The sequence below is a fragment of the Phaenicophaeus curvirostris genome, chromosome 7 (assembly GCF_032191515.1).
Source record: "Phaenicophaeus curvirostris isolate KB17595 chromosome 7, BPBGC_Pcur_1.0, whole genome shotgun sequence".
Taxonomy (NCBI): domain Eukaryota; kingdom Metazoa; phylum Chordata; class Aves; order Cuculiformes; family Cuculidae; genus Phaenicophaeus; species Phaenicophaeus curvirostris.
This window is the reverse complement of record NC_091398.1, coordinates 11296651-11318443: the sequence shown is the minus strand read 5'-3', so window position 1 is coordinate 11318443 and position 21793 is coordinate 11296651. Positions and strand designations below refer to the sequence as shown.

General features: G+C 38.7%; 1 protein-coding gene across 1 annotated transcript in view; it reads right to left on the bottom strand.

Moving 5' to 3' along the window:
* Positions 1-5791: 5791 nt before the first annotated feature.
* Positions 5792-21793, bottom strand: part of COL3A1 (collagen type III alpha 1 chain) — a 50465-nt gene continuing 34463 nt past the window's right edge. The window contains exons 24-51 of the mRNA XM_069860771.1: positions 21573-21671; positions 21360-21413; positions 21178-21231; positions 20687-20740; positions 20287-20340; positions 20031-20075; positions 19841-19939; positions 19634-19741; positions 19044-19097; positions 17930-17983; positions 17786-17839; positions 17126-17179; positions 16700-16807; positions 16481-16534; positions 15917-15970; positions 14390-14551; positions 14156-14263; positions 13274-13381; positions 12838-12891; positions 12554-12661; positions 11865-11918; positions 11652-11759; positions 10470-10523; positions 10137-10244; positions 9193-9472; positions 8463-8650; positions 8033-8275; positions 5792-6960 (exon numbers count right to left, since the gene is read on the bottom strand). Of these exons, the coding sequence (XP_069716872.1) occupies positions 6814-6960; positions 8033-8275; positions 8463-8650; positions 9193-9472; positions 10137-10244; positions 10470-10523; positions 11652-11759; positions 11865-11918; positions 12554-12661; positions 12838-12891; positions 13274-13381; positions 14156-14263; positions 14390-14551; positions 15917-15970; positions 16481-16534; positions 16700-16807; positions 17126-17179; positions 17786-17839; positions 17930-17983; positions 19044-19097; positions 19634-19741; positions 19841-19939; positions 20031-20075; positions 20287-20340; positions 20687-20740; positions 21178-21231; positions 21360-21413; positions 21573-21671 (2721 nt within the window). The 3' untranslated portion in view covers positions 5792-6813. The remainder of the gene's footprint in view (positions 6961-8032; positions 8276-8462; positions 8651-9192; positions 9473-10136; positions 10245-10469; positions 10524-11651; positions 11760-11864; positions 11919-12553; positions 12662-12837; positions 12892-13273; positions 13382-14155; positions 14264-14389; positions 14552-15916; positions 15971-16480; positions 16535-16699; positions 16808-17125; positions 17180-17785; positions 17840-17929; positions 17984-19043; positions 19098-19633; positions 19742-19840; positions 19940-20030; positions 20076-20286; positions 20341-20686; positions 20741-21177; positions 21232-21359; positions 21414-21572; positions 21672-21793) is intronic.

Here is a 21793-nt window from a genome sequence, read left to right as displayed (position 1 = left end):
ACAGCTTTGCTCTATAAGGCCATGAGTTTTTTTAACACTAAGTTTTCACCTTCACAGTTTAGATTTTATACAGCCGCACAGTAGAATATATTTCAGATTTCTTTACTCAAGCAATGTTTTCTGACACGGAGCACTTTTTACCATGTATTTTACTTCTAGCTTTCTTTCAAGTTAGAATTTTGAAAGAATACATTCTTGCTGAGGGAGTATAAAAATGTGAAAGATATTTCCAATATGCTCAGTGGGCCTTAGAAGCTATGATAACTGTTCCCAGAAATTAGTAAGCTGTTTACCTGAAAGCACAATGAACAAAGAATTGAGACTGAGCCTGAAAAAAAAGAGCTTTAACTAGAAAACATTCTAAGGTAATAATCTGTAAAAACATCATTAGAGAATCACTGGAGCAAAGTCTTATTTGAAGAGTGAAGTCTCAGGAAATAGGAATACTTATTGCTAAATGTTAACTAGTTTTAGTGATCTTTCACCTTTATATTATATATTTATTTTATTTTATAAGTAGTTCAATAATAATGCCTTCTTCAAGGTGTTTTCTCTTATTCCTGCTTGACATTTTCTCTTAGTTTATTTTGAGCCAAAAGTGATGGAGAGGACAGAATTGCTCAGTGCTACAGTTTATTGGGTACATCACTTAACATGTGCAATGGTTTAACTGGACAGTATTAACATGGCTTTGCATACTATATAATGAAGCAATATTGTAAAAGGGAAAAAAACAAAAAGGTTCTTGCTCCTTTTGTGTTTCCTGGAGGAGCCCAGCTCTATACATATATGCCAAATGTGGTCACAGACTCCTTACTGCATTAGAGCATTCTTTCAGAGAGATTTTTATATGGAGCAGCTCTGGGATGCTTGAAGTGTAAGGCAAACAAGGAGCTGGTAATCTAAGTCCTCCCTGAATAAGAAGGGTTTTTTTTTAATCAATTTTGTATTTATGCACCTCAGTTTTAGAATGACTGTGAAGAGTTTACATTTGTGCTGAATGTTTGCTCTTTGAAAAGGCTGGTGGAGCAGCTTAAGATGTGTCTCCTCCACCTGCCTTCCATACAGACAGTTTCCTTTCTCTTCTGTTTTGATACTCCACTAATATTCCGTCTCTGGATGCATAAGAACATAAATCTCATAGCCTCTCCCTCCCAAAGTCTTTGCTTGCCTATTAGCTTCCTTGTAGCCATCATAAATACACAGCTCTAAGTTTTTAATACTAAAAAGTTCCTATAGAGTACCAGGAGTACTACATGCCGTAGAAGAATGCATCAAGCAACACAGAAATGTAAGAATTAACGTGGCAGAGTATTACAGCTAGAAGGACCACAACCAAAATCTAGAAAACACAGCAATCAAACAGAGAACAAGGAAGATACTTTTTTTCCTCTAGTGGAGTGTACACAAATGGAGTCTAAAAGTGGGTTAAAAGCAAAAAGCAGTATTTTTACTATTATTCTAGAGTAAGTGCCCACTATCTTTCTTCCATTTCTTGTAGCTGCCCAAGTGGTTATTGGACTGGTAAAAGTGAGTTAGATTAAGTTTCTTAAAAGGTAGAATGCTTTCAGCTGGACAATTTACCTGCTGTCATGTTATTCAGAAATTTATCTCCAGTTAAAATGAGATGTAATACTTGTTTTCAAGTAGGATCATAGAATCATAGAATCACCAGGTTGGAAAGGACTCATTGTATCATTGAGTCCAACCATTCCCATCAATCACTAAACCATGCCCCTCAGCACCTCATCCACCTGTCTTTTAAACACCTCCAGGGATGGTGAATCAACCACCTCCCTGGGTAGCCTGTTCCAGTGCCCAATGACCCTTTCTGTGGAATATTTTTTCCTGATGTCCAGCCTAAACCTCCCCTGGCGGAGCTTGAGGCCATTCCCTCTTGTCCTGTCGCCTGTCACCTGGGAGAAGAGGCCAGCTCCCCCCTCTCCACAACCTCCTTTCAGGTAGTTGTAGGGAGCAATGAGGTCTCCCCTCAGCCTCCTCTTCTCCAGGCTAAACAACCCCAGCTCTCTCAGCCGTTCCTCATAAGGCCTGTTCTCCAGCCCCTTCACCAGCTTTGTTGCTCTTCTCTGGACTTGCTCCAGAGCCTCAACATCCTTCTTGTAGTGAGGGGCCCAGAACGGAACACAGGATTTGAGATGTGAGTAGGGCTTGTGAGAACCATAATGATGAATTATGCATAAGAATCTGAGGCACAAGGGGAAAACTAGGTACAAAAGACCAACTTCCTTGTGAAATTGCTGCTCATTCCAATGAGGTAATTATTGACTGATATCTTTACGAGTAGTAAAAGAACTGTACTGCTTTTTCCCACAAGTCAAAGGAGAACACTGTAGAGGCAATGGACAGGACTGTGTTGAGGAGGACCTGAGAAGAGTAATGCAAAGTTTAAAATAGAAATGCTTTATAGATTTACATAACATAAAACTAGGGCAGTTTGATTACTAATTTATCTGTTGTGCTGCCAGTGTTATGTGTTTTCTCATCTGTTGGTAGAAGGTCTAGGAAACTGTTAAGGTGTCAGTTAACACTAGTTTTAGATGAATGCTGGAAGCATCAATTTTTCTCCTTCATCCCCAATATGTTAATTTCTTGCACAGTTTTATTTCCATGTTGTTAGAGTAGGAAATCTTGTTCCTACAGTCTTAGGGTTTCTCTAAGTAATATTCATAATTATTATGGTCCGTTGTGTTCTCAGTATTGGGCAATGATACGCTATCAAAGATTTCTATTGTAAAATTAGTTCCTCAGTTGAGGTATTGCTTATCTATCCTCCAGAGAAGACTGCAGTCTTATCTAGGAATGTTTGTGCACAGAAATAACTATGCAAGTTTATGCCTGCTAAAGCATCACAGTACTGCTTTTTTTGCCTTAGTCAACTGAGTGAAAAATCTAATACAAACCCAACCAATTACAACAAAAGAATATTATTACAATTCTAGAAACCAGTAGAATATTTTTACATGTTTGGTATGGAGCAGTCTTCTCTGCAACAATGAAGCACAACATTGAAAGAAGATTGTGACAATTGCATTGTAATTTAGGAACCTCTGTCATTTAAATACACATTGTGTTATGCTACACAAAATTTGCAGTAAGACACAAACATCTTCTGCTGCCATATCAATGCAGCTATTTGCTGATAGGAATCTAGCTCTCTGCTTTGCAGATGCTACCAGACTAAAAGGAGGAACGAGTAGATGTTTTCAGGTACTGTAACAAAGATATTAAAGCTGGAGTGTGAGTCATGATAAGAAAATCCCCACTGAAACTGGAAAATTTCCAGTGCCTCCAAGAGTGATCTTTTAACGGCTACCTTCTCAGTGGATGTAAGCATGGATCCAGCAAGAAAACTTAAGTTTCAACTCTTAATGCAGAGATGACCGTGGCTAAGGGTTTACTGAAAGGAGGCCATGCAGTTTATATCATGAACCTCTTCTGGCAGAGAGAAATTTTGGATACGTGTGGCTTTGCTGAGGACAACTTATGGCAAAAAATATAGAAGATAGTGACCAATAACTGCCTAGGAAGGAGATGTCATGAGCAAGAGTGGCTGCTGTAGTGAGAAAGCAGCAGTGTGGGTCACAGATACATGCTTCCCAAAGACATCCTTTAGACTGAAGTGATTGTGGGACAAAGAGCAGGTGGGAATACAAGACCATCAGGGTCTTGCTCTGGTGGGCTTTGTTCATCCTGAAGTTGCAAACCCCAAGCGTAGGATGAAGTACATCTCACTTCCTCCCAGTAAACAGGTAGGAAAAAAAAATATAAACCACCTCTTCATCTCCCAAATCCTGAAAACTCCTGCAAAACATGTTTTTCTGCCAATATTTTAAATCTAGGTCTCTACAGAATTTTTTAAGAGCATAACAAGATCATCAAGGACATCTGATTACAAGCACATGTTGAATTAAAATGCTAAGTTACAATAAAAATATTTCATGCATTACTTTAGCTTAAGGTTTGTGCAACAGGAACCTCGTTACTTGCATTTCCAGGAGAGAGGCACTTGGTTTAAAAATCAGAGACTTGACTTCTTTCCTTGTTAAAGAAATAGATATGACTTTTCAAAGAGCCATTAAGGTTTCAGTCTTGTCTGAAATGAGTTATCTATGATAATCAAAATATTCTAATTCGGTGACTAAAATGAAGCATTGTTGCTGTCATAAATAGTAATCAGCCCTCCAAAATAACACGCTTTCCAGCTTATATAACTAATATGCAGCTGACAAGGAACCACTAAAGATAACAGCGTAGTTATATATTATGGTGAACTGTGTGTTGGGAAGATCTTCAGACTTCGTGAATTCAGAATTCTTGTATACAGCTCTTCCTCTAATTTACTGCCTGCAAGTAAAGGTCTAAAACCACTTAGCTGATGCCACAGAAAAGTGAGAGTTACAAATAATGCTGCTGCTTATTTAAATGTCTAATGTCTTTGTTTTCGCAGGGAAAGTTGCTGATAATAGTTAGCTTACAGAAAAGTCCTACTAGCTATTCAAATACAGAAACCATCACAAGCCTTTATAAGTGATTGTTTGCCCTAGCCTGCAGCTGCTTTCATAAAATTTTTATGCAAATCAAAAGGCTTTCTACCATGTATTAATATTATTAAGTACATGTAATTCTCATCTTCCATAAACAGTAGCTATTTTCACCACAAAACGAGATTTCTTCCAAAATCCAGTATTTTTTATGAATTGTTAGCAGTATTCTTTTATGTCGCGTGTCATGCCTGTGTTGATACTGCATTTGTGCTGTTAAGATCTCTACAGACTCTGACTCTTCTGGTTGTGTGTGGGTCTATCCAAATTCCATGATGCCAGAGCAGGGCAGTGTCTTGGCTCACACACAAATCTGGTGAAGTCTCTTAAAGAGCAGCATCTCTGCCTAGTTTTCCAGCTTGGTCCAATCCATAAAGTATTCTCAAAGGATGCACGATCTATAATCATCAATGAGAACCTTTAAAAATCTGCTTTTTCATTCTCCCTAATATTTGGTTTCTGACCTTTTTGTAGAGTTTCCTTAATGACCCTGGGCTATGGAGCAACACATGGCAGTGCAGTAATGATCTAGGGGCAGGCTCTGCACTTTTCTTCAAAGGAAAGACTGAGTGCATCTATCAGCATTGATCTCCGGGAGAGGTTTCACAACTCATATCCTAGTGTGTGGCTAATTTTTGTCTTCTGGACAGAAGCTCAGACAGTACCATCAAACTAGTGTGGTAACTGCATTTCCTTGAATTTTTCCTCCGTTCTGGGGCTGACTTAGTTATGGGGCTCTAATGGCCATAAAAAAACATCAAGGTGCTTATATTGTCAGCTTCATCAAACTGCTAGTGCCACTAGGCTGTACTGGAGGAGACCCATTTCATTAAGCTGCTATCTAAAAGGATAGTAGCCTCTAACTTCCTGTTTATTTAGAATGAGGGAGTTTTTGACAGGAGGGAGGATTAAGCTCATATTTTCTCTGAACCGGTATGCCTCAGTACATGGGAGCTGTTTTGGATCTTGCTGTCATAACTATGATGATGATAGTCAAAGAGGCTCACCGTACTTGAAAGAAGGCACCACTAGATGGAGAAGAGTGGAAAAAGAAAGAAAATTTCATAGGATGAATAATGAAATGAATTGCATCCCTCAGGATTATCACATTTTCCTTCAAAAAATAATCTTAGAAAAATAGTTGCAAGTGGTACCAGAGTTGTGTACCATGTCATTCTTCAAATGAATTAAAGAGATACAAATAATAAAACAATAATTGAAAAGGTCAGTTCTATGAAACAACAAGGAATTTTATTAAGATATTTTATTATGTGTCTCTGTAAGGAATAGACCGACAACCATATAAAAGCTTACAAAGATGGTTAACCTTCAACACTATAAATGTGTAACATGACAGAAGTTGTTCACAATTTTGCATCTTTATTGACTTTTACAGAGTGAAGGGAGAACATTCTCAACTATGACATGCCAATGATGAACTTCGACAGAATACATTTAAAATTGCTTTAAAATCTTTACCCTTTTTTTTCTTTTTAAGCAAGTCAATAACCCTGACTTGCAGAGTGAGGAGTAAAAAATACATTAGCACCATGACATTAGTCTTTTACACTTCCCTAATTTTAGTGGTCTTGACCAGCAATGACAGGAAAGGAGAGAAGCACCTTTGATAACAACACAATTCAACAATAAAATTATGGTGGCTACTGACATTAAGGTATTAAACTCTGTACTTTTTCACAGCTAATCAGTACAGAAGTAGAAAATTTTGTATTAAATGATTCCCTACAGGCCCAATGTGTTTTGTTTGATCAATTCTTGTATTGATGCATCAGACACATCCCCGTTTCGGTCCATGTTGAGGTAGTTGAAACAGGGAGGTCTCTCTAGCTTTATGGACTGCATCTTAGAACGAAGGGTAAACTTTGGTAGTGGGAGCAATCAGTGCTTTCTAAATTGGATAACATTCAACTGATACAAAACAGTGTTGTTTTATTAAGTGTTGAAGTTGTATTATAGCACCACGGAGACATTTTTTGAACATGAAATTTGGTTAAAAAAAATAGAGCAATAAAGCATTTTCTTAACTGTACTTTGTGTAATAGCAAAATCAAAATCACCCTTGATATCAAACTGATTTTTTCCCCCAGAAATTTTGTTAATAAATAACTGGGATATAGATGGTCACCTATACTAGCTGACAAGGCAAAAAAACACCAAAAACAAAAACAAAGGAGCACAGTTGGAGTGTGAATCTGTTTGCTGGGGTTTCAGATAGAGCAGGATCCTTGATTTATAAGAAGCAGACTGGGCCAACGTCCACGCCAAATTCCTGATCAGGACCACCAATATCTATTGGTGCAATATCAACCACAGGCAACCTCATAGTCTTGCGCGTTCTGTATTCAAATACTGTTTTACTCCATTCACCAGTGTGTTTCTGTAAATTTGAAAAGAAAAAAAAAAAAAAACCCCAACAAGCATGTTAGAGAAATCAGTATTGGGCTATGTGGAAGTAAAATTATAGTTTACTGGATTTCAGACTCTCTCTTTCTATATTCATACAGCCCTCTCAATGTCATGAAAACTGGTTGCCGCCTCTGTAGAAAAGAACATGTGGGTGCATATTATTCTTTTCTGGGCCTTTTATGCATGGTTTTGTGGGGTTGTAGACCTTGCAGCTCAGAAGCTATGGGATCCTCAATGGACAGTAAAGTATGCAGAATTGGTGCCAGTGCCCTGACTTAGGACTGAAATGTGCTCTGAGTGCTGGGAGACAGTACAAATGGCTACTCTATTTGGAAAGTGGATTTGGCCTCAAGAACAAGCAATAGCAGTAATGAGGTAACTCTTCATTCCATGTGGCACTTCATTCCATGAGGTAACTCTTCATTCCAGTGTTTGTGCATCCTTAAACGGCAGGCTTACAAAATATGTCAGTGTTATATTTTTTTGGGCCTTAAACTGCAGGAGGGAGAAATTGGAGATGGTATCAATGTTATTTTGCATTTGCTACTGAAAAGGCTGCTCATCAACCAGCATATGCACTGATGTTACTGCTCCTCTCCAGTATATTCTGCTGCAGTGGGCAAGACAGTGAAGCAGTGTGTTGCATCTGTGAAATGACTGTGTTTGTCCCTTCCCATAATTATAGCCCATATCTTGAATCAGCTAGCCTTGATTTTTTTTTTTACAACTCAGATAATTTCTACTACTCTTAGTCTTTGAGTTGACATGGGATGTAAAAAAATCTTGGTCACTGTGACCTCACTGACTTTTTAAAAGCAAGGAGCTATCTGTAAAGCTCAGATTTACATGGGAATGCAAATCACTTTCTACAGTTTCAAGAGGAGTGGCATTTCTGGTGTACAGAATCTAAATTTTCCCAATTAGGTGTTACTATATTCTTTCCTTACTCAGGTTATGCAAAGCTCTCACTTCCTTTGTTATGAATTTAGTCCTCTAATAAATGATTCCCTCTAAACTATCATACTAAAGTCTTATTCACTTACAGTACAGCCATCTTCCAGAACAGCATATGTAAATTTGCTGTTTCCTTCAGCCTTGATCTCACTTTCTGTAGAGCTCATCAGTTTCAGTGCTTTTTTAACATTTCCACTGTCTTGATCCATGTAGGCAATGCTGTTCTTGCAGTGGTAGGTGATATTCTGTGAGGCACGGCTTGAGAGGATGCGGAGGAAGGCAAGCTGAACTTCGGAGACATCCTCCGGAAGTTCAGGATCTCCATAGCTGAACTGCCAAAACACAACACAGAAAAAATAGCTTTTATTTAATCATGTCTATGGACAGTCCATATAGCTCTTATTTTACACGCTAAATGTTTAACTTAGTTTACTTTCAGGATTATTTCTTAGTGTTTCGAGATATACGTGAGTACAATGTGCACTATCTTTTGGACAGATATCTGTTGTAATTTCTTACCTGGAAGCCTCCATTCATAGATTCTCCAAACCAAACATGTTTCCTTCCACTGCTTTCACTGATCCACCAGTTTTTCCTTGGCACAGTGCTGGGGTTAGCATTGAGGCATGTCTCACCAGTTTCCATATTACAGTATACTTTAATAGCATCCATCTTGCAGCCTTGATTTGGATCGATCCAGTACTCTCCTACAGGTTAGAAAAAAAAAAAAATAAATTTGTTAAGGAGCTTAATATATTTGGAGAAGAATCTGACTGCAGGATGATGAAGTTTAGTTCTGTGTGAGTTTCCCCAGCCAAATTAAGAAGCATATTAATTCTGACAGAAGAGATGTCACAGAAAATAATATGGTATAAAAACATACCGAGTTCATGTAAATACTCTAATACAACAGACATTTGAAATAAATACGGAACTTATGATGAGTTTTTACTTTCTATAAAAGTATTTAAACAATTGTTTACATACAAACATGTAAGGACTGAAGTTGAGATTAGTGTATATACTGTGTAAATGTATACTAAATTAAAATTTAAAATCATAATTGCACTTATAATTATCATGATGATAAACAAAATTATCATGATGATAAACAAACTATAATTATCATCATGATAAACAAAATTTCTATAGCATATCTCTACATGTAAATAGTAAAAGAGAATAACCTCCTTAAAAAAAAGTGAGGATCTTCTACCACTGGTGGAAAAAACCCCAAATCTTAACATACCACTTTTGAGCTCAGGATGGCAGAATTTCAGGTCTCTGCAGTTACGCGCTGGATTTTTCCGTGACCCATCAGGACTAATGATATTTTCAATCTGGTTGTTAATCGATTTCATTGAAGACATGATGTCACTCAGATTGATATCATTTTCTTTTGGCTCATCTCGATATTCATACCCATAGCCCACTGGACCTTTTTCACCAGCACCCAGGGCAGCCGCGCCACCACAACATGGACCAGGAGGACCAGAAGGACCAGGAAGACCAGGTTGGCCTGGTGGACCCTAAAATAATAGTGAACATAGTGCTTAGTAGAAATTTCAGGTTGAAACTAAAAGTCTGTGTGGGGCCTAACCTTAAAAAGTTAGAATCCTCACCTAAGCATTTAATTTACTTATTCATTAAATAGTGGCACTTGCTATATATAAATACGCTAGCGTTTCTAGGATTTTATTTTGCTGAAATTGGAATTTTCTTTTCCTAACTTTGTCAAGCTCTGACTGCACTCCTTCTGTCTGGGCTTTGAGAAGGAAGCTTTTCCACCAAGATCTAGAAATCAACTATTTCTTGGCTTTAGAAGTGACTATGCCAGTGACTTTTCCAGTCCTGGCCTCTCTACAGAATTCTAGGAAACCCACTTCAGAGCTTCTAGGACACAAAGAGAGCCTGTGCTTTCAAATGAAGAGGATAACTTGCCTACCTGTTTTACACAGAAAAGTCAATGTTTATCCGAGACAAACACAATGCCCAGTGCCTCAATAGTTATACTGAACTGCAAGTGATCTGTATTTTTTTTTTATTTAGCCTTGACAGCTAGATATTTCCTACCACAAACTCTGTCCACGAAGTACAGAATTCTTTGAGGGAGATATTTAAATTCGAGAACACCTTATGTTTCATGAGTAATTCCTGGAGATTTATTTGCTTGAGTGTGCACAATTTACTTACTGCAGGGCCACTTTCACCTCTGTTACCACGAGGACCAGGAGGACCAATTGGACCTGGATAGCCACTGGTACCGTCTTTTCCAGGTGGCCCAGCTGGTCCTGGGGGACCCTAGAAAAATGTTGAACAAAAATAATATGGTCAAAACAGTTTACCAGATAATCTGAAAATCAGAAATACTTTATGAGACATTTGAAACAATTCTGTATAATCTATAAGACACTTTTCTTCAGCCGCTGCTTCTTAAGGGTACCAACTTTAATTTTTTTATTTTTTTTTTTCTAAACAAAGTTTGAATCTTTCTTGCAGTTGCACTAAGTGGTGAGTTTTTCTTACCCTGGCACCAGAAGCTCCTGGACTTCCAATCGTGCCTTGTGGACCCAGGGGACCCTATGAAGAAAAGGTGAGTCAAGTCATACACCTCCTATTAATATTTTGTATCTATCTGGATGTACCTTAAACAAGGATATTAAGATTATATGAAACACATCCTTGTAAGAAGGCAAGAAATCTAACTGACATCATTGAAATCTTGTATTCACAACAATATAACATAGCTACAGGTGCAAAATGCTTCACATTACCATAAAACCATATTACCAATAAAGTTATGAAAAGAAATTGACAAATATTCACATTTTGAAAACATTAAAAAAAATCTGCTCTTGTGTATGCACCATAAAGAACTAAGCCATATGTTTAAAAATGAATAATCATCTTGATGTCATAGTGTAAATAAGAATTTTTCAGACATCTTTTTGTTCATGTTATAAGTGAGACAACAGGTTATATTGCATTGTTAAACAGGTTGGTATTCGTGGCATCTATAGTCAACAATTCCATCTTTTTTCTATCATTGGTACATTAAGTAGGCGAATTTTGATTTCTTGATTCTCACTTCTGTCCTAAGTGCTATTCTTTTTAATATAAATACCTCTTAAAATTTTTGTAATAAATGTCAAGAGTATGCCTATTATCCTTCAATTCTTTTAGCCATTAAACAACTGTTCAAAATTGTGATGCATGTTTACAAGTCAATAGTTTACAAAGTTTACAGCTTTGTGCGTATTTTGCCCTAAAAACAACTAGTACAAAAAGATACATGACAGATGAGAAGTATTTGGACTCCAAGCAGCTTTTTCATGGATTTAGATAACCGTCTAGCATAGATTTCTTATAGACAAATATTTCATCCCTTATCTTTTATGATTCAATCAGAAATAGCCTATACAAATGAATGGGGAAAGAGTTTGTTCCAGGCAAAGGCAGACATGCAGCTGAGAGGGATTTTAGCAAATCCAGCTTCAGCTCTTAACAACTTCTTCCAGTACTTCATTAACACTTATTTCAAGTTGATTCAGGGAATCTGGACTCTTGAACATATTTAACAATCAAATTACACAGCTTCTTTATGATTTTCTTTCCTCGGTAAATTAGTTAAGGCTAACTAGCTATCTGGGATCCAAACCACATGAGTTAAGAACAGCTGCAATTCCTAATCAAATGCAAAATACTCACAGGAGGACCAGGGAGACCAGGAGTACCAGGAAATCCTCTATGACCTTTTATGCCATTGCTGCCTCTTTCACCAGTTTCACCTTTATCACCACGAGGACCTTGAGGACCCTTTAAGAGTATATTTGCAGTAAAATGAGTATATAAACAAATAAAAAAAGTCCAAATAACAGGAAATAGCAAATATATAACACAAATACTTTAAATATAACTTACAGCAGGACCTCGAGCACCAGCTGGACCAGCAGAGCCAGGAGGGCCAGGTGGACCCTGTGTCATAATAAGAATAAAATGGCATGCATCACTTGGAGTTGACTAGACTGCTTTTTTATTTCCAGATAGGCAGTATATTCAAAGCCAGCAGCTGTTCAGAAACAAGGGGAAGCTCCACACACACACACTATATAATCAGCAAGAGTTTTGTCCAGTTTCTTTTTATACCAATGTTAGTCTTACTCAGTTTCTTGTAGGCACTGATACATACCACATTCACTAGACCACTTCTTCATTTTGTGAGCTCAGTGCTCAAGCTGTACTGCTGTCAGCACTTCTCAGAAATAACTCAAAGACTTCTGAAGTTACTCCCTTAGTTTAAATAAATAACATCACTTGTGCTGCATGAGCACCAGATGGAATGGAAATTAAGACAGGGCCTGGTGGAGTGATGTTCTTTGGGCATGCTAAGTAGTACATGGATTTTTAGTTTAGTTTGTGTACAATTATTAGGAACATGAACTGTGATGTCTTTCTCTTTGATATTTTTATAAAAGAAGTCCTCAATGCTAGGAAATGATGACAGTAACAAATGTATGACTCTTCCAAACTTCCACTTTATGACAGCGTGAACTGGATTTTGCATATGAAAGGTCTGTAAATAAGCAGTAAGCTATTAACTTTAGTCTTACCTGAAATCCTCTTTCACCAGCTTTTCCAGGTGCACCAACATTACCTGCAGGTCCAGGGTGACCAGGAGGTCCTGGAGGGCCAGGAGAGCCACTCTCACCACGGTCACCCTGTGGATAGTCACAGTTGACAGGAGAAGAAATGTAATGTTTTACAGAACTACAGTGTGAAGAGTATATTCAGTGGAGCATAAGAGATTGAAGGAACAAGTAAAATAGCACAGAACCAGGTGTGGCAGCTCTACATAACATTTATTTGACAATCTAAAGATACTGGCGATTCTTACTTTGCCTCCTGGGGATCCATCACGTCCAGGCAAGCCATCTGAGCCAGGGTTACCCTGGGAAAAAAAAATTATATATATACAGGTTGCTTTCCAGAAAGCTTAAATAATGGTCATCAAAGAGATTGAATTTTTTCTGGAAAGAAGAGTTCCTCGAGTGGAAGGTCCATAAATGATCTATCTGATCTGCATTATTTTGTAGGCATACAGGCAGCATAGTCTTTTGTTCAGTTCCAAGTGAGACAGACATGGACCACAAGCAGTAAAAGGTATAGCACAGACAGCAGGCTATTGTACCTTACATGAAGATAAAATCTGCCCAGGGCCCCTGTGCATCAGGGACTTGAGGGAGGCTTTGTGAACCTCAAAGCGTGTTTAGTCCCCATGCCTCCTTTTTGTAACTGGTAAGCTAGCAGGAAGGTCTAACACATCCACTCACATCTCTGCCAGGCTCTCCAGGTAAGCCTCTTTGTCCAATAGGACCTTGTGGACCAGGAGCACCACGTTCTCCTGGGACACCATTGATGCCTGGTTTACCATCTTCACCCTGAACAAAAATGGAATAGATCTTATTGCAGATAATGTACTTATGAAATACCATCATATTATACATCTTTAACTAAATACGCAATAATTATTAAGGAAATCTAATAAAGTGAAGGAACAGTGTGAATAATCAAATTCAGAAAGAAATTTCCTTTCATTGCTAATATTCATGCAAGGCCAGTGAACCCAAGGAACATTCCATACTGTTCTGTTAACTAAGAAATAATAAACGGGGATGTCTCTTCTTATGTGCCCCAAAACAATAGCCAAAGCAACAAAAAAACCCCAAAAGCTGGTCTATAATGATATTAGGACTAAAATGCAAATCAAGCTTCACACCACCTTTTCAGGAAAGAGGTACAAGTATTTCCCTGTCTTGGTCATATTATTTAAGCAAGAAACATATTCCAAATTAAGCAAAGATAAACAACTTGCAGCAGGTGAAACAATAACTGAATTCTTGTCTCAAGGAGAGGTTATAGCCCATTGCATTTCTTAAGTGGGTGAAGCTAGATTTATACTTCTAAATAATCTGGTCCAGGACTGTTGGTAACAGAGATTGAAGACAACCTCATTACATCCCACAGCTACTTGTTACCAGAGTTTTTAAAGCCTGATCTTACAGAAGTAAACAAAAATAACGGTAAATTATGGAGTCTTTGGATTAAAAAGACAATACATTCATTACCTTCTGTAACATCAAGCTACTTTTAGCAGCTGGATTACAGTTGTTGCATTAGCTTTGAGGCCGTTGCAGCAATAAATGCACACTCACCTTGGCACCTGCCATACCAGGTGGACCACTTGGGCCACGCAGGCCTGGCAAACCAGTGTTACCCCGGCCACCAACAATGCCTTGAGGACCCGGTTCTCCTGGTGCCCCCTGTTTAGGAAAAGGTCAGATTAGTCAATACTGAGGATCTTCAGCACTCAGTAGGTGGTTTCTTATTTTTGACAAACATAATCCCTGCCCTTTCGTATAACGATCCCTGGCTGGACATGTACTTACTCTTTCTCCTCGTGCGCCAGGTGGCCCTTTTTCACCTGGTGAGCCAGGCTCACCTCTATTTCCAGCAGGACCTGGACTGCCAGGAGAGCCAGCACTACCAGGGGGTCCGGGAGGCCCATCCTTGCCTGCAGGCCCTGCATTACCAGGAGGACCTGGACTACCCTAAAAGGAATTTTAAAGATGAGGGTGTTAGCTGTTTTAACTGAAAAATTAGTGCCTCCTTGCTGGTGTTGATCTTTCCCCATTAAAGCCAACCAGAGGTTCAAGCTCTATGCACCAAATCCTTTGACCTACTTTCAAACCTGATTTTTTTAATCCCTGCTCTCTAGACATACAATTTGCATAATACAACACCTGCAGCTTGTATGCCCAGTGTTTGTAATGCATCCAACACAGGATAGATATTTCTTATCCAGGGCTCTGCCACAGAAATTCAAAATGGTTGCACACCCTACTGATGCCAGATACAACACATTTAAAGTGGTGTGACAGATGTTTGCAGATTGACCTGTCTTTCTAAAACTAGCTTAGCCAATCAATGGAAGGAATTATGTTGACACAGACATAAGACAAGTGCATCTTAAGTAAAATCCTACTTTTTCTTTTTATTCAGCAACAATTTGCATCTGTCTGTAACTATAAGACAGAAAATAAACATCTGTTTATTCAAATATAAAATTTTTCTTACTTCGTATCTCATTTACCATACAATAAAGGATAACAATTGTGATTTTAAAATTAGTAACTCCATTGTAGTATTTGTATTTTCTTAATTTTTAAATAATAAAAGATCAGAATCTATTTTTTACTATGCCAGTCAAAAGCAGGTACATTTAGACACACAAGGATATTATGAAACAAACTTTCTTCCCACATAGATATTGTACAAAATATCGCAGTTACCTGATATATCAGCATAGGTTTTTTATAAAAAGACACTTGTAGATTAAGACACTAGTTTATAATAACACTAGTAGATTAAAATTCAGATATAGGCTGTATCATAAGGGAGAAAATTTGCTGCAAGTATCTTTCCAAACTCCCTTGTCCCAAGACAGTCAAATCTTACACTATTCCAATCCAGAAGGAATTAAAAAATAATAAATCATTAACAGTGATCTACAAAACATAGCTTTGAAAATGCAGACCAATTCAAGATCCTGAACGGAATATTTTGTACATCATAAAGAGCAAGAGAGAAGGTAAGATGTTTGCCATCAACAGAAGTACTCAAGGTCCAGGAGAAGGACTCCTCTAGCTCTAATGGAGTTTGGGTAGCAAACCATAATAGAAGAAGGATTATCTCAACAGTAAGTGAATTAATTGCCATTCCATATGAAATAAGAGGAAAGTAAATTCCTTTTTGCCGAAGCGTTTCGCTAAGTCCAAACATGATATTGAGGATGCTTTTGCTTATGCTATATTCATGTAAAGGTCTATACAACTTAATATAGTTTAATATATTAATGTATGTCCAAATATATCCACAAGGTAAGAATAAAAGGAAATGGGGATAAGACAACTTACATTGTTACCAGGGGGACCAGGTAAACCACGAGCACCAGGGAAACCAGCAGCACCCTATAAGAAATCAATAATTCTAGTTGTCATTTTCTGAAAATTGGAAAAAATGTGAACAAACAGATTTTTTTTATACAACAGATGACTTTGAATTATATTAAACTGTTTTGCTTAAAACACGTATTAAATGTCCTGGAACCGAAGAAGTTCACAATTTTTGTTTGTTTGATTGGTTGGTTTTTGTTCCAACAGAAGGTCCCATATATTCCTTAAAGGTGAACTAAGGCTCTGAGAAAGCCGGCAAAGATGGCATGTAAATACAATAATTCTTGAGATAAGCCATTTTACAGCTTTCACTAATTGTGCCAAAAGCTTTTTTGGCACCTTACTTATATTAAAATTAATGTAATCCAGATCACTAAAACCTCAACTTTAATTACTCCTTCTGGAACAATAATCATTCCTGAACTGCAGATATCGGAGTCACTGAAGTTCTCATTTTCATTTGCATCGCATTTCTTGTGACAGATAGAGCCATATATCAGTGACTTAGGTCAAAGAGATACTCACAGGGCCTCCAGGAGATCCACGCTCTCCCTTAGTTCCTTGGGGACCAGGGGGACCCTACATGGAAGGAAATAGATGAAGCAAGTGATTTGACAAATAAATGAAAATTACAGGAAGTGTCATTAAACTTCAGGCAGTTCAAATGTTTGCACTTGGGCACAGCCACCTTAAGATTGAGGGAGAAACCTTTCTTTGTAGCAACAAGGAACAGCAAAAACTTACTGGTGCACCAGGACCACCTTGGGGACCTGCAGCTCCAGGAGGTCCAGCCTCTCCTCTTAGACCAGGTGGGCCTCTTTCTCCTTTCCCACCAGGTTCCCCATTTTGGCCCTGTAGAAAAATCACATTGTTATATTACAACTCAAGAAATGCAGGTGTGATCATCGTGAAGATAAACCCTATCCAGATAACTTTTCTGAAGGGAATTTCACTATATAATTAAATGTGAATGCAGTTGAACTCTATTGGTCTACCAGAGGGGAAGAATAAAGATATGTTATTCTATTTGTGACTGAGTGCAGAAAGACTAGCAAGTAAATCAAATGTATATTTAAGGGGTTACAGCAAGTCTTTCCAAGATGTGGATGAACTTAGAGAAGCTAAAAACTGATCATCACATTCAATTGCTCTTTAAGTATCTATACTTACTGGAGCTCCAGGGAAGCCAGCAGGTCCAGGAAGACCCTGTTCTCCTCGTTCACCCTGTAGAAAACAACATGTCAGCAATGGAAGATGTTAGAAAGATACGTTTCACTTTACAAGGTAAGAAAACACTCCCATGAATGACACTGAAGTTTCTTTGTCTTATCAGCCCTTGAAGGAAAAATAACATCCCCCAAATTCCTGAGCTCTAAAACCAACTCTTCTGGAATCATCTAACGATTATCTAAAGTGTGACAAACTGATCTTAGTTACACCTGCATAAAGCCTGAACGCAATCCAAGATTGTATTCCCCAGATCCAACTAAGATCCAAATGAGCTGTTTTATCAATCTAAAATGTAAATATAAATATAAAAGTCTTTTAAAATTTTACTTAACTGTAAGACAAGATAGAAACAGCTATTGCTCACACTCTTGCCTTGACCCATCACCATAGCCCTCTGACCCTTCTACAGTGTTAAAAGCACTGACCTTCTGAAGCCCATAGCACCAGTAAATCCCAAGAGTCAAAAGGAGCCAAAAGTACTTAGTTTATTTTGACCTCAAGCCGCATGTGTTCCTAATAAGGTAGGTGCAACACTGATGTCTGTACTAGGCCAGAGGACCCATGGAAAAGTTATAGTGGAAAAAGAGTACTACCACTTACAGGACCACCACGGGCACCCATTGGACCTGGGGCACCTGCTGGACCAGTCTCTCCCTGTAAGGAACAAGAATGATTACTAGGTGGTTTTCTTTTTCCCTTGAGACAGCCATTGGTGTGACTATTTACAGTATCAAATATCATTACCTTATCCCCAGGTGGGCCAGCGGGACCAGGAGGACCGATAGGACCTACATTGCCCTAAAAAAATTAGAAAACAATACATTTTGTATTAAAATAAGTTAAGTCCTCTATTTATGTCCCAGTGCAAACAAGTCTACAATGTCAGTGTACTGTTCTACGCTATGTTTTGAAATCATAGAATCATAGAATAACCAGGTTGGAAGACACCCACCGAATCATCGAGTCCAACCATTCCTATCAATCACTAAACCATGCCCCTTAGCACCTCGTCCACCCGTGCCTTAATCACCTCCAGGGAAGGTGACTCAACCACCTCCCTGGGTAGCCTGTTCCAGTGCCCAATGACCCTTTCTGTGAAATATTTTTTCCTGATGTCCAACCTAAACCTCCCCTGGCGGAGCTTGAGGCCATTCCCTCTTGTCCTGTCCCCTGTCACCTGGGAGAAGAGGCCAGTTCCCCCCTCTCCACAACTTCCTTTTAGATAGTTGTAGAGAGCAATGAGGTCTCCCCTCAGCCTCCTCTTCTCCAGGCTAAACAACCCCAGCTCTCTCAGCTGTTCCTCAGAAGGCCTGTTCTCCAGCCCCTTCACCAGCTTTGTTGCTCTTCTCTGGACTCGCTCCAGAGCCTCAACATCCTTCTTGTGGTGAGGGGCCCAGAACTAAACACAGTAATCAAGGAGCGGTCTCACCAGCGCTGAGTACAGAGAGAGAATAACCTCCCTGGACCTGCTAGTCACACCGTTTCTGTTACAAGCCAAGATGCCATTGGCCTTCTTGGCCACCTGGGCACACTTTTGGCTCATGTTCAGTCGGTTGTCAACCAACACCCCCGGGTCCTTCTCCTCCAGGCAGCTTTCTAGACAGATTTCCCCTGGTCTGTAGCACTGCATGACACACAAAGATCAAGCCATTTTGCAACGTGAGAGATCTCCAATACATTTATCCTCTTCTTTTCCGCACCATCAAAACCTAATCCAAAATCACCTCAATATGACAGTTATCTTTCAATGACAATAAAAGTTATCCATTGTATACATTCACTGTAAGTTTACTCATATTCTCAGTGTAGACTATGTGAAGCTAATTGATGAATAGTTAGATGTTTAAAGACTACTCACTCTCTCTCCTCTTGCACCAGGAATGCCATCAGCACCTTTGCCACCAGGTTCTCCCTAGCAAGCACAAGATGTAAAAAGCATAACGAAAAAGCAATCATAAGATAAACGTAAGGAGGTGTTGCAGGGCAAAGAACTAACATTACAAAGGCTAGGTTCTCATACTGAAGGTATCTTGGTGCATGTATTTCCTTACTGTGATCATATAAATCTAAAATTGTGGAAGACATTGTTAGCATTCAGCATCTGAATAATTTGACTAAAAAAACCCCAGTTTGATTCAAAGTGGAGTCTATGCCAAATTGTTTGCCTGTAGTATGAACTATTTTTATTATTAGCTTCACTAGAACTGATTTGATGTACTCCTCCACCAAGAGATCTAGCAGAGCAAAATATCTAGCATATATTAAACGAGGTGAAAAATCCTGTATTTTTTAACATATAGGACCCATATTGCACTACTAAATCAACAACACTACCACACAGTCAATACCTCTGACATTAGGCCGAAAATGAAGAAAAACAGATGGTAAGCTAACAGTGAGTTAGCACAAAATTGACAGTTTGGGTGTGGTTGTGTATGGGTGTGTTACCTTATCCCCTTTAGGTCCAGGACTTCCAGAAGCTCCTCTTTCTCCTGGCATTCCCTGTAAGCCAGGCAGCCCTGTGCCTCCAGGGGCACCAGGGGGTCCAGGGGGACCCTAAAGAATAACAAAAAATAAATAGAGTTGACTGTAGAAAAAACAATACGTATCTGTATTATGCACTTAATAGCAGGAAGCAAGCAAATCTGTGGGTACCTTGGCACCTTCTGAGCCAGCAGGACCTGGCCCACCTCGTGTTCCAGGAGGTCCTGGAGGACCCTGTGCACCACGTTCACCTGGGACACCATTTTCACCCTGTGGCAAAGAAATGTGTTATTCTTTGTTGTCAAGCACATAGTTCATTAATTCCTTAATGTAATTATAGAAGAATTGTTGTGTGAATTACCTTAGGGCCTGGGAATCCAGGTCCTCCAACATCACCTTTTGGCCCCTGTTTATGAGAAAATAAACGCAAGTTACCCATGCACTTTATTTAGTAAGTCTGCTTTGTGTTCGGCACCCTTTTTCTCTCACCTATTATCCCTTAAAGCAGACGTCTTTGCTTTGCAGAGTGACGATAGCTGTCTGAATTTGGCAACAAAGTCTAGGAAGAACTTTTCACATATTTTTCATTGATTTTAAAACAAGGAACTACTACTTACTGGTTCTCCAGGCTTTCCGTTCTCTCCAGCTGGTCCAGGTCCACCAGGCAATCCCTATATGAAGGAACAGTATTATCATGTGTTACATAGACAAATTATACTTTTTACTATCTAGCAATTTTTAATTTTTTTTTACATGAAGATGTGTCCCCAAGTAATTCTAATCCTTTACAAAGTAGGAGGTGATAATTTGATATCTAAAGATTTTACGTGATGTAATTTACTGAGTTAGCCATCTGGTTTGCAATAATTAAGTACTAAGCAGTAACTTTGTTCAAGTGCTTGATCTATCTTACTTCAAAATATGATGATGTGCAATGTAATGGAAAATTTTAGATGCCTCTTTTTGTGTATGTGTGTTAGTTCATTAAAAATAATCAGAAACCAATAAACACAGCACCTGGAGGCCAGGTGGACCTGCTGGCCCTGGTTCTCCTCTCTCCCCAGAAGCACCCTAGAACCAAACAAAAGAGAGGAAAAAAAAAAGAGAAACTTTCTGAGGACATTTCAGCATATAAAGACCTCCACACCACCTCTACTCATTATCATGATCTGATGAAGAGATTGTGCAATCCTAAAGACTAATATATCCTGGTGTTCAGGTATTTCCTCTTTTCATTCCAACCATTAGTTGTAATTCAGCAGACACAATTGATACTGCTCTGTTAAATTTTAAAGGGAACAATAACATGCTTCAATTTGAGAAGTTGGTAGATCCCCTAGAGCTGTAAATTTACTTTTATTTTCAACTTACACCAGGTATAACAGACCCAGATTTCTTTGTATCATTAAAAATATTTTTCTTCCCCTAAATTCACAGTCTCTATCTGTAGATGCCAGACTGCCTTGCCAATAGATCATAATTTCCTCTTAAGTGATGACCACACTTACAGTAGGTCCAGGAGGACCTGGGAGGCCAACATCACCATTCTTCCCAGCAGGACCCTATACAAAGACAAAATTAGGCTTTGATTATGTGTTGATTTAATTTTTGAGTAAAAAAATTATTATTAATTAATATTATGTGATTAATAAATTATTAGATAATTAAACAAAATGTTAATGAAACTTACAGTTGCTCCAGGTGGTCCACCAGGGCCTCTTTCTCCATTCTTCCCTGGTGCACCCTTACAAAAGAGAAAGATCATAGTTTATTATAATAGAGTACCTGTTCTGGTCAGCGCAATATAACTCCAAGCAGCAGCACCACATAGTCTCACTACAGAGTAACATAACAGTTGCCTGATCAAGCATAAGCACAGGAGAAGAGGAGAAATCCCACTTACCTCATTGCCCTTTGGACCAGGAAAACCCATTACACCTGGCTGACCACGTGGGCCTGGGGGACCAGGTGGACCTGAGCGGCCGGATTCACCCTGATTACCCTGGGATAGGCAAAAAAGATATGGAAACATAGCATCTGTTGCATGACACAAGTGAATATCCATGATTCATTAAATAAGTGAGGGTGAGATCTACCTAGAGACATTGTCATTGAAAGCTTATT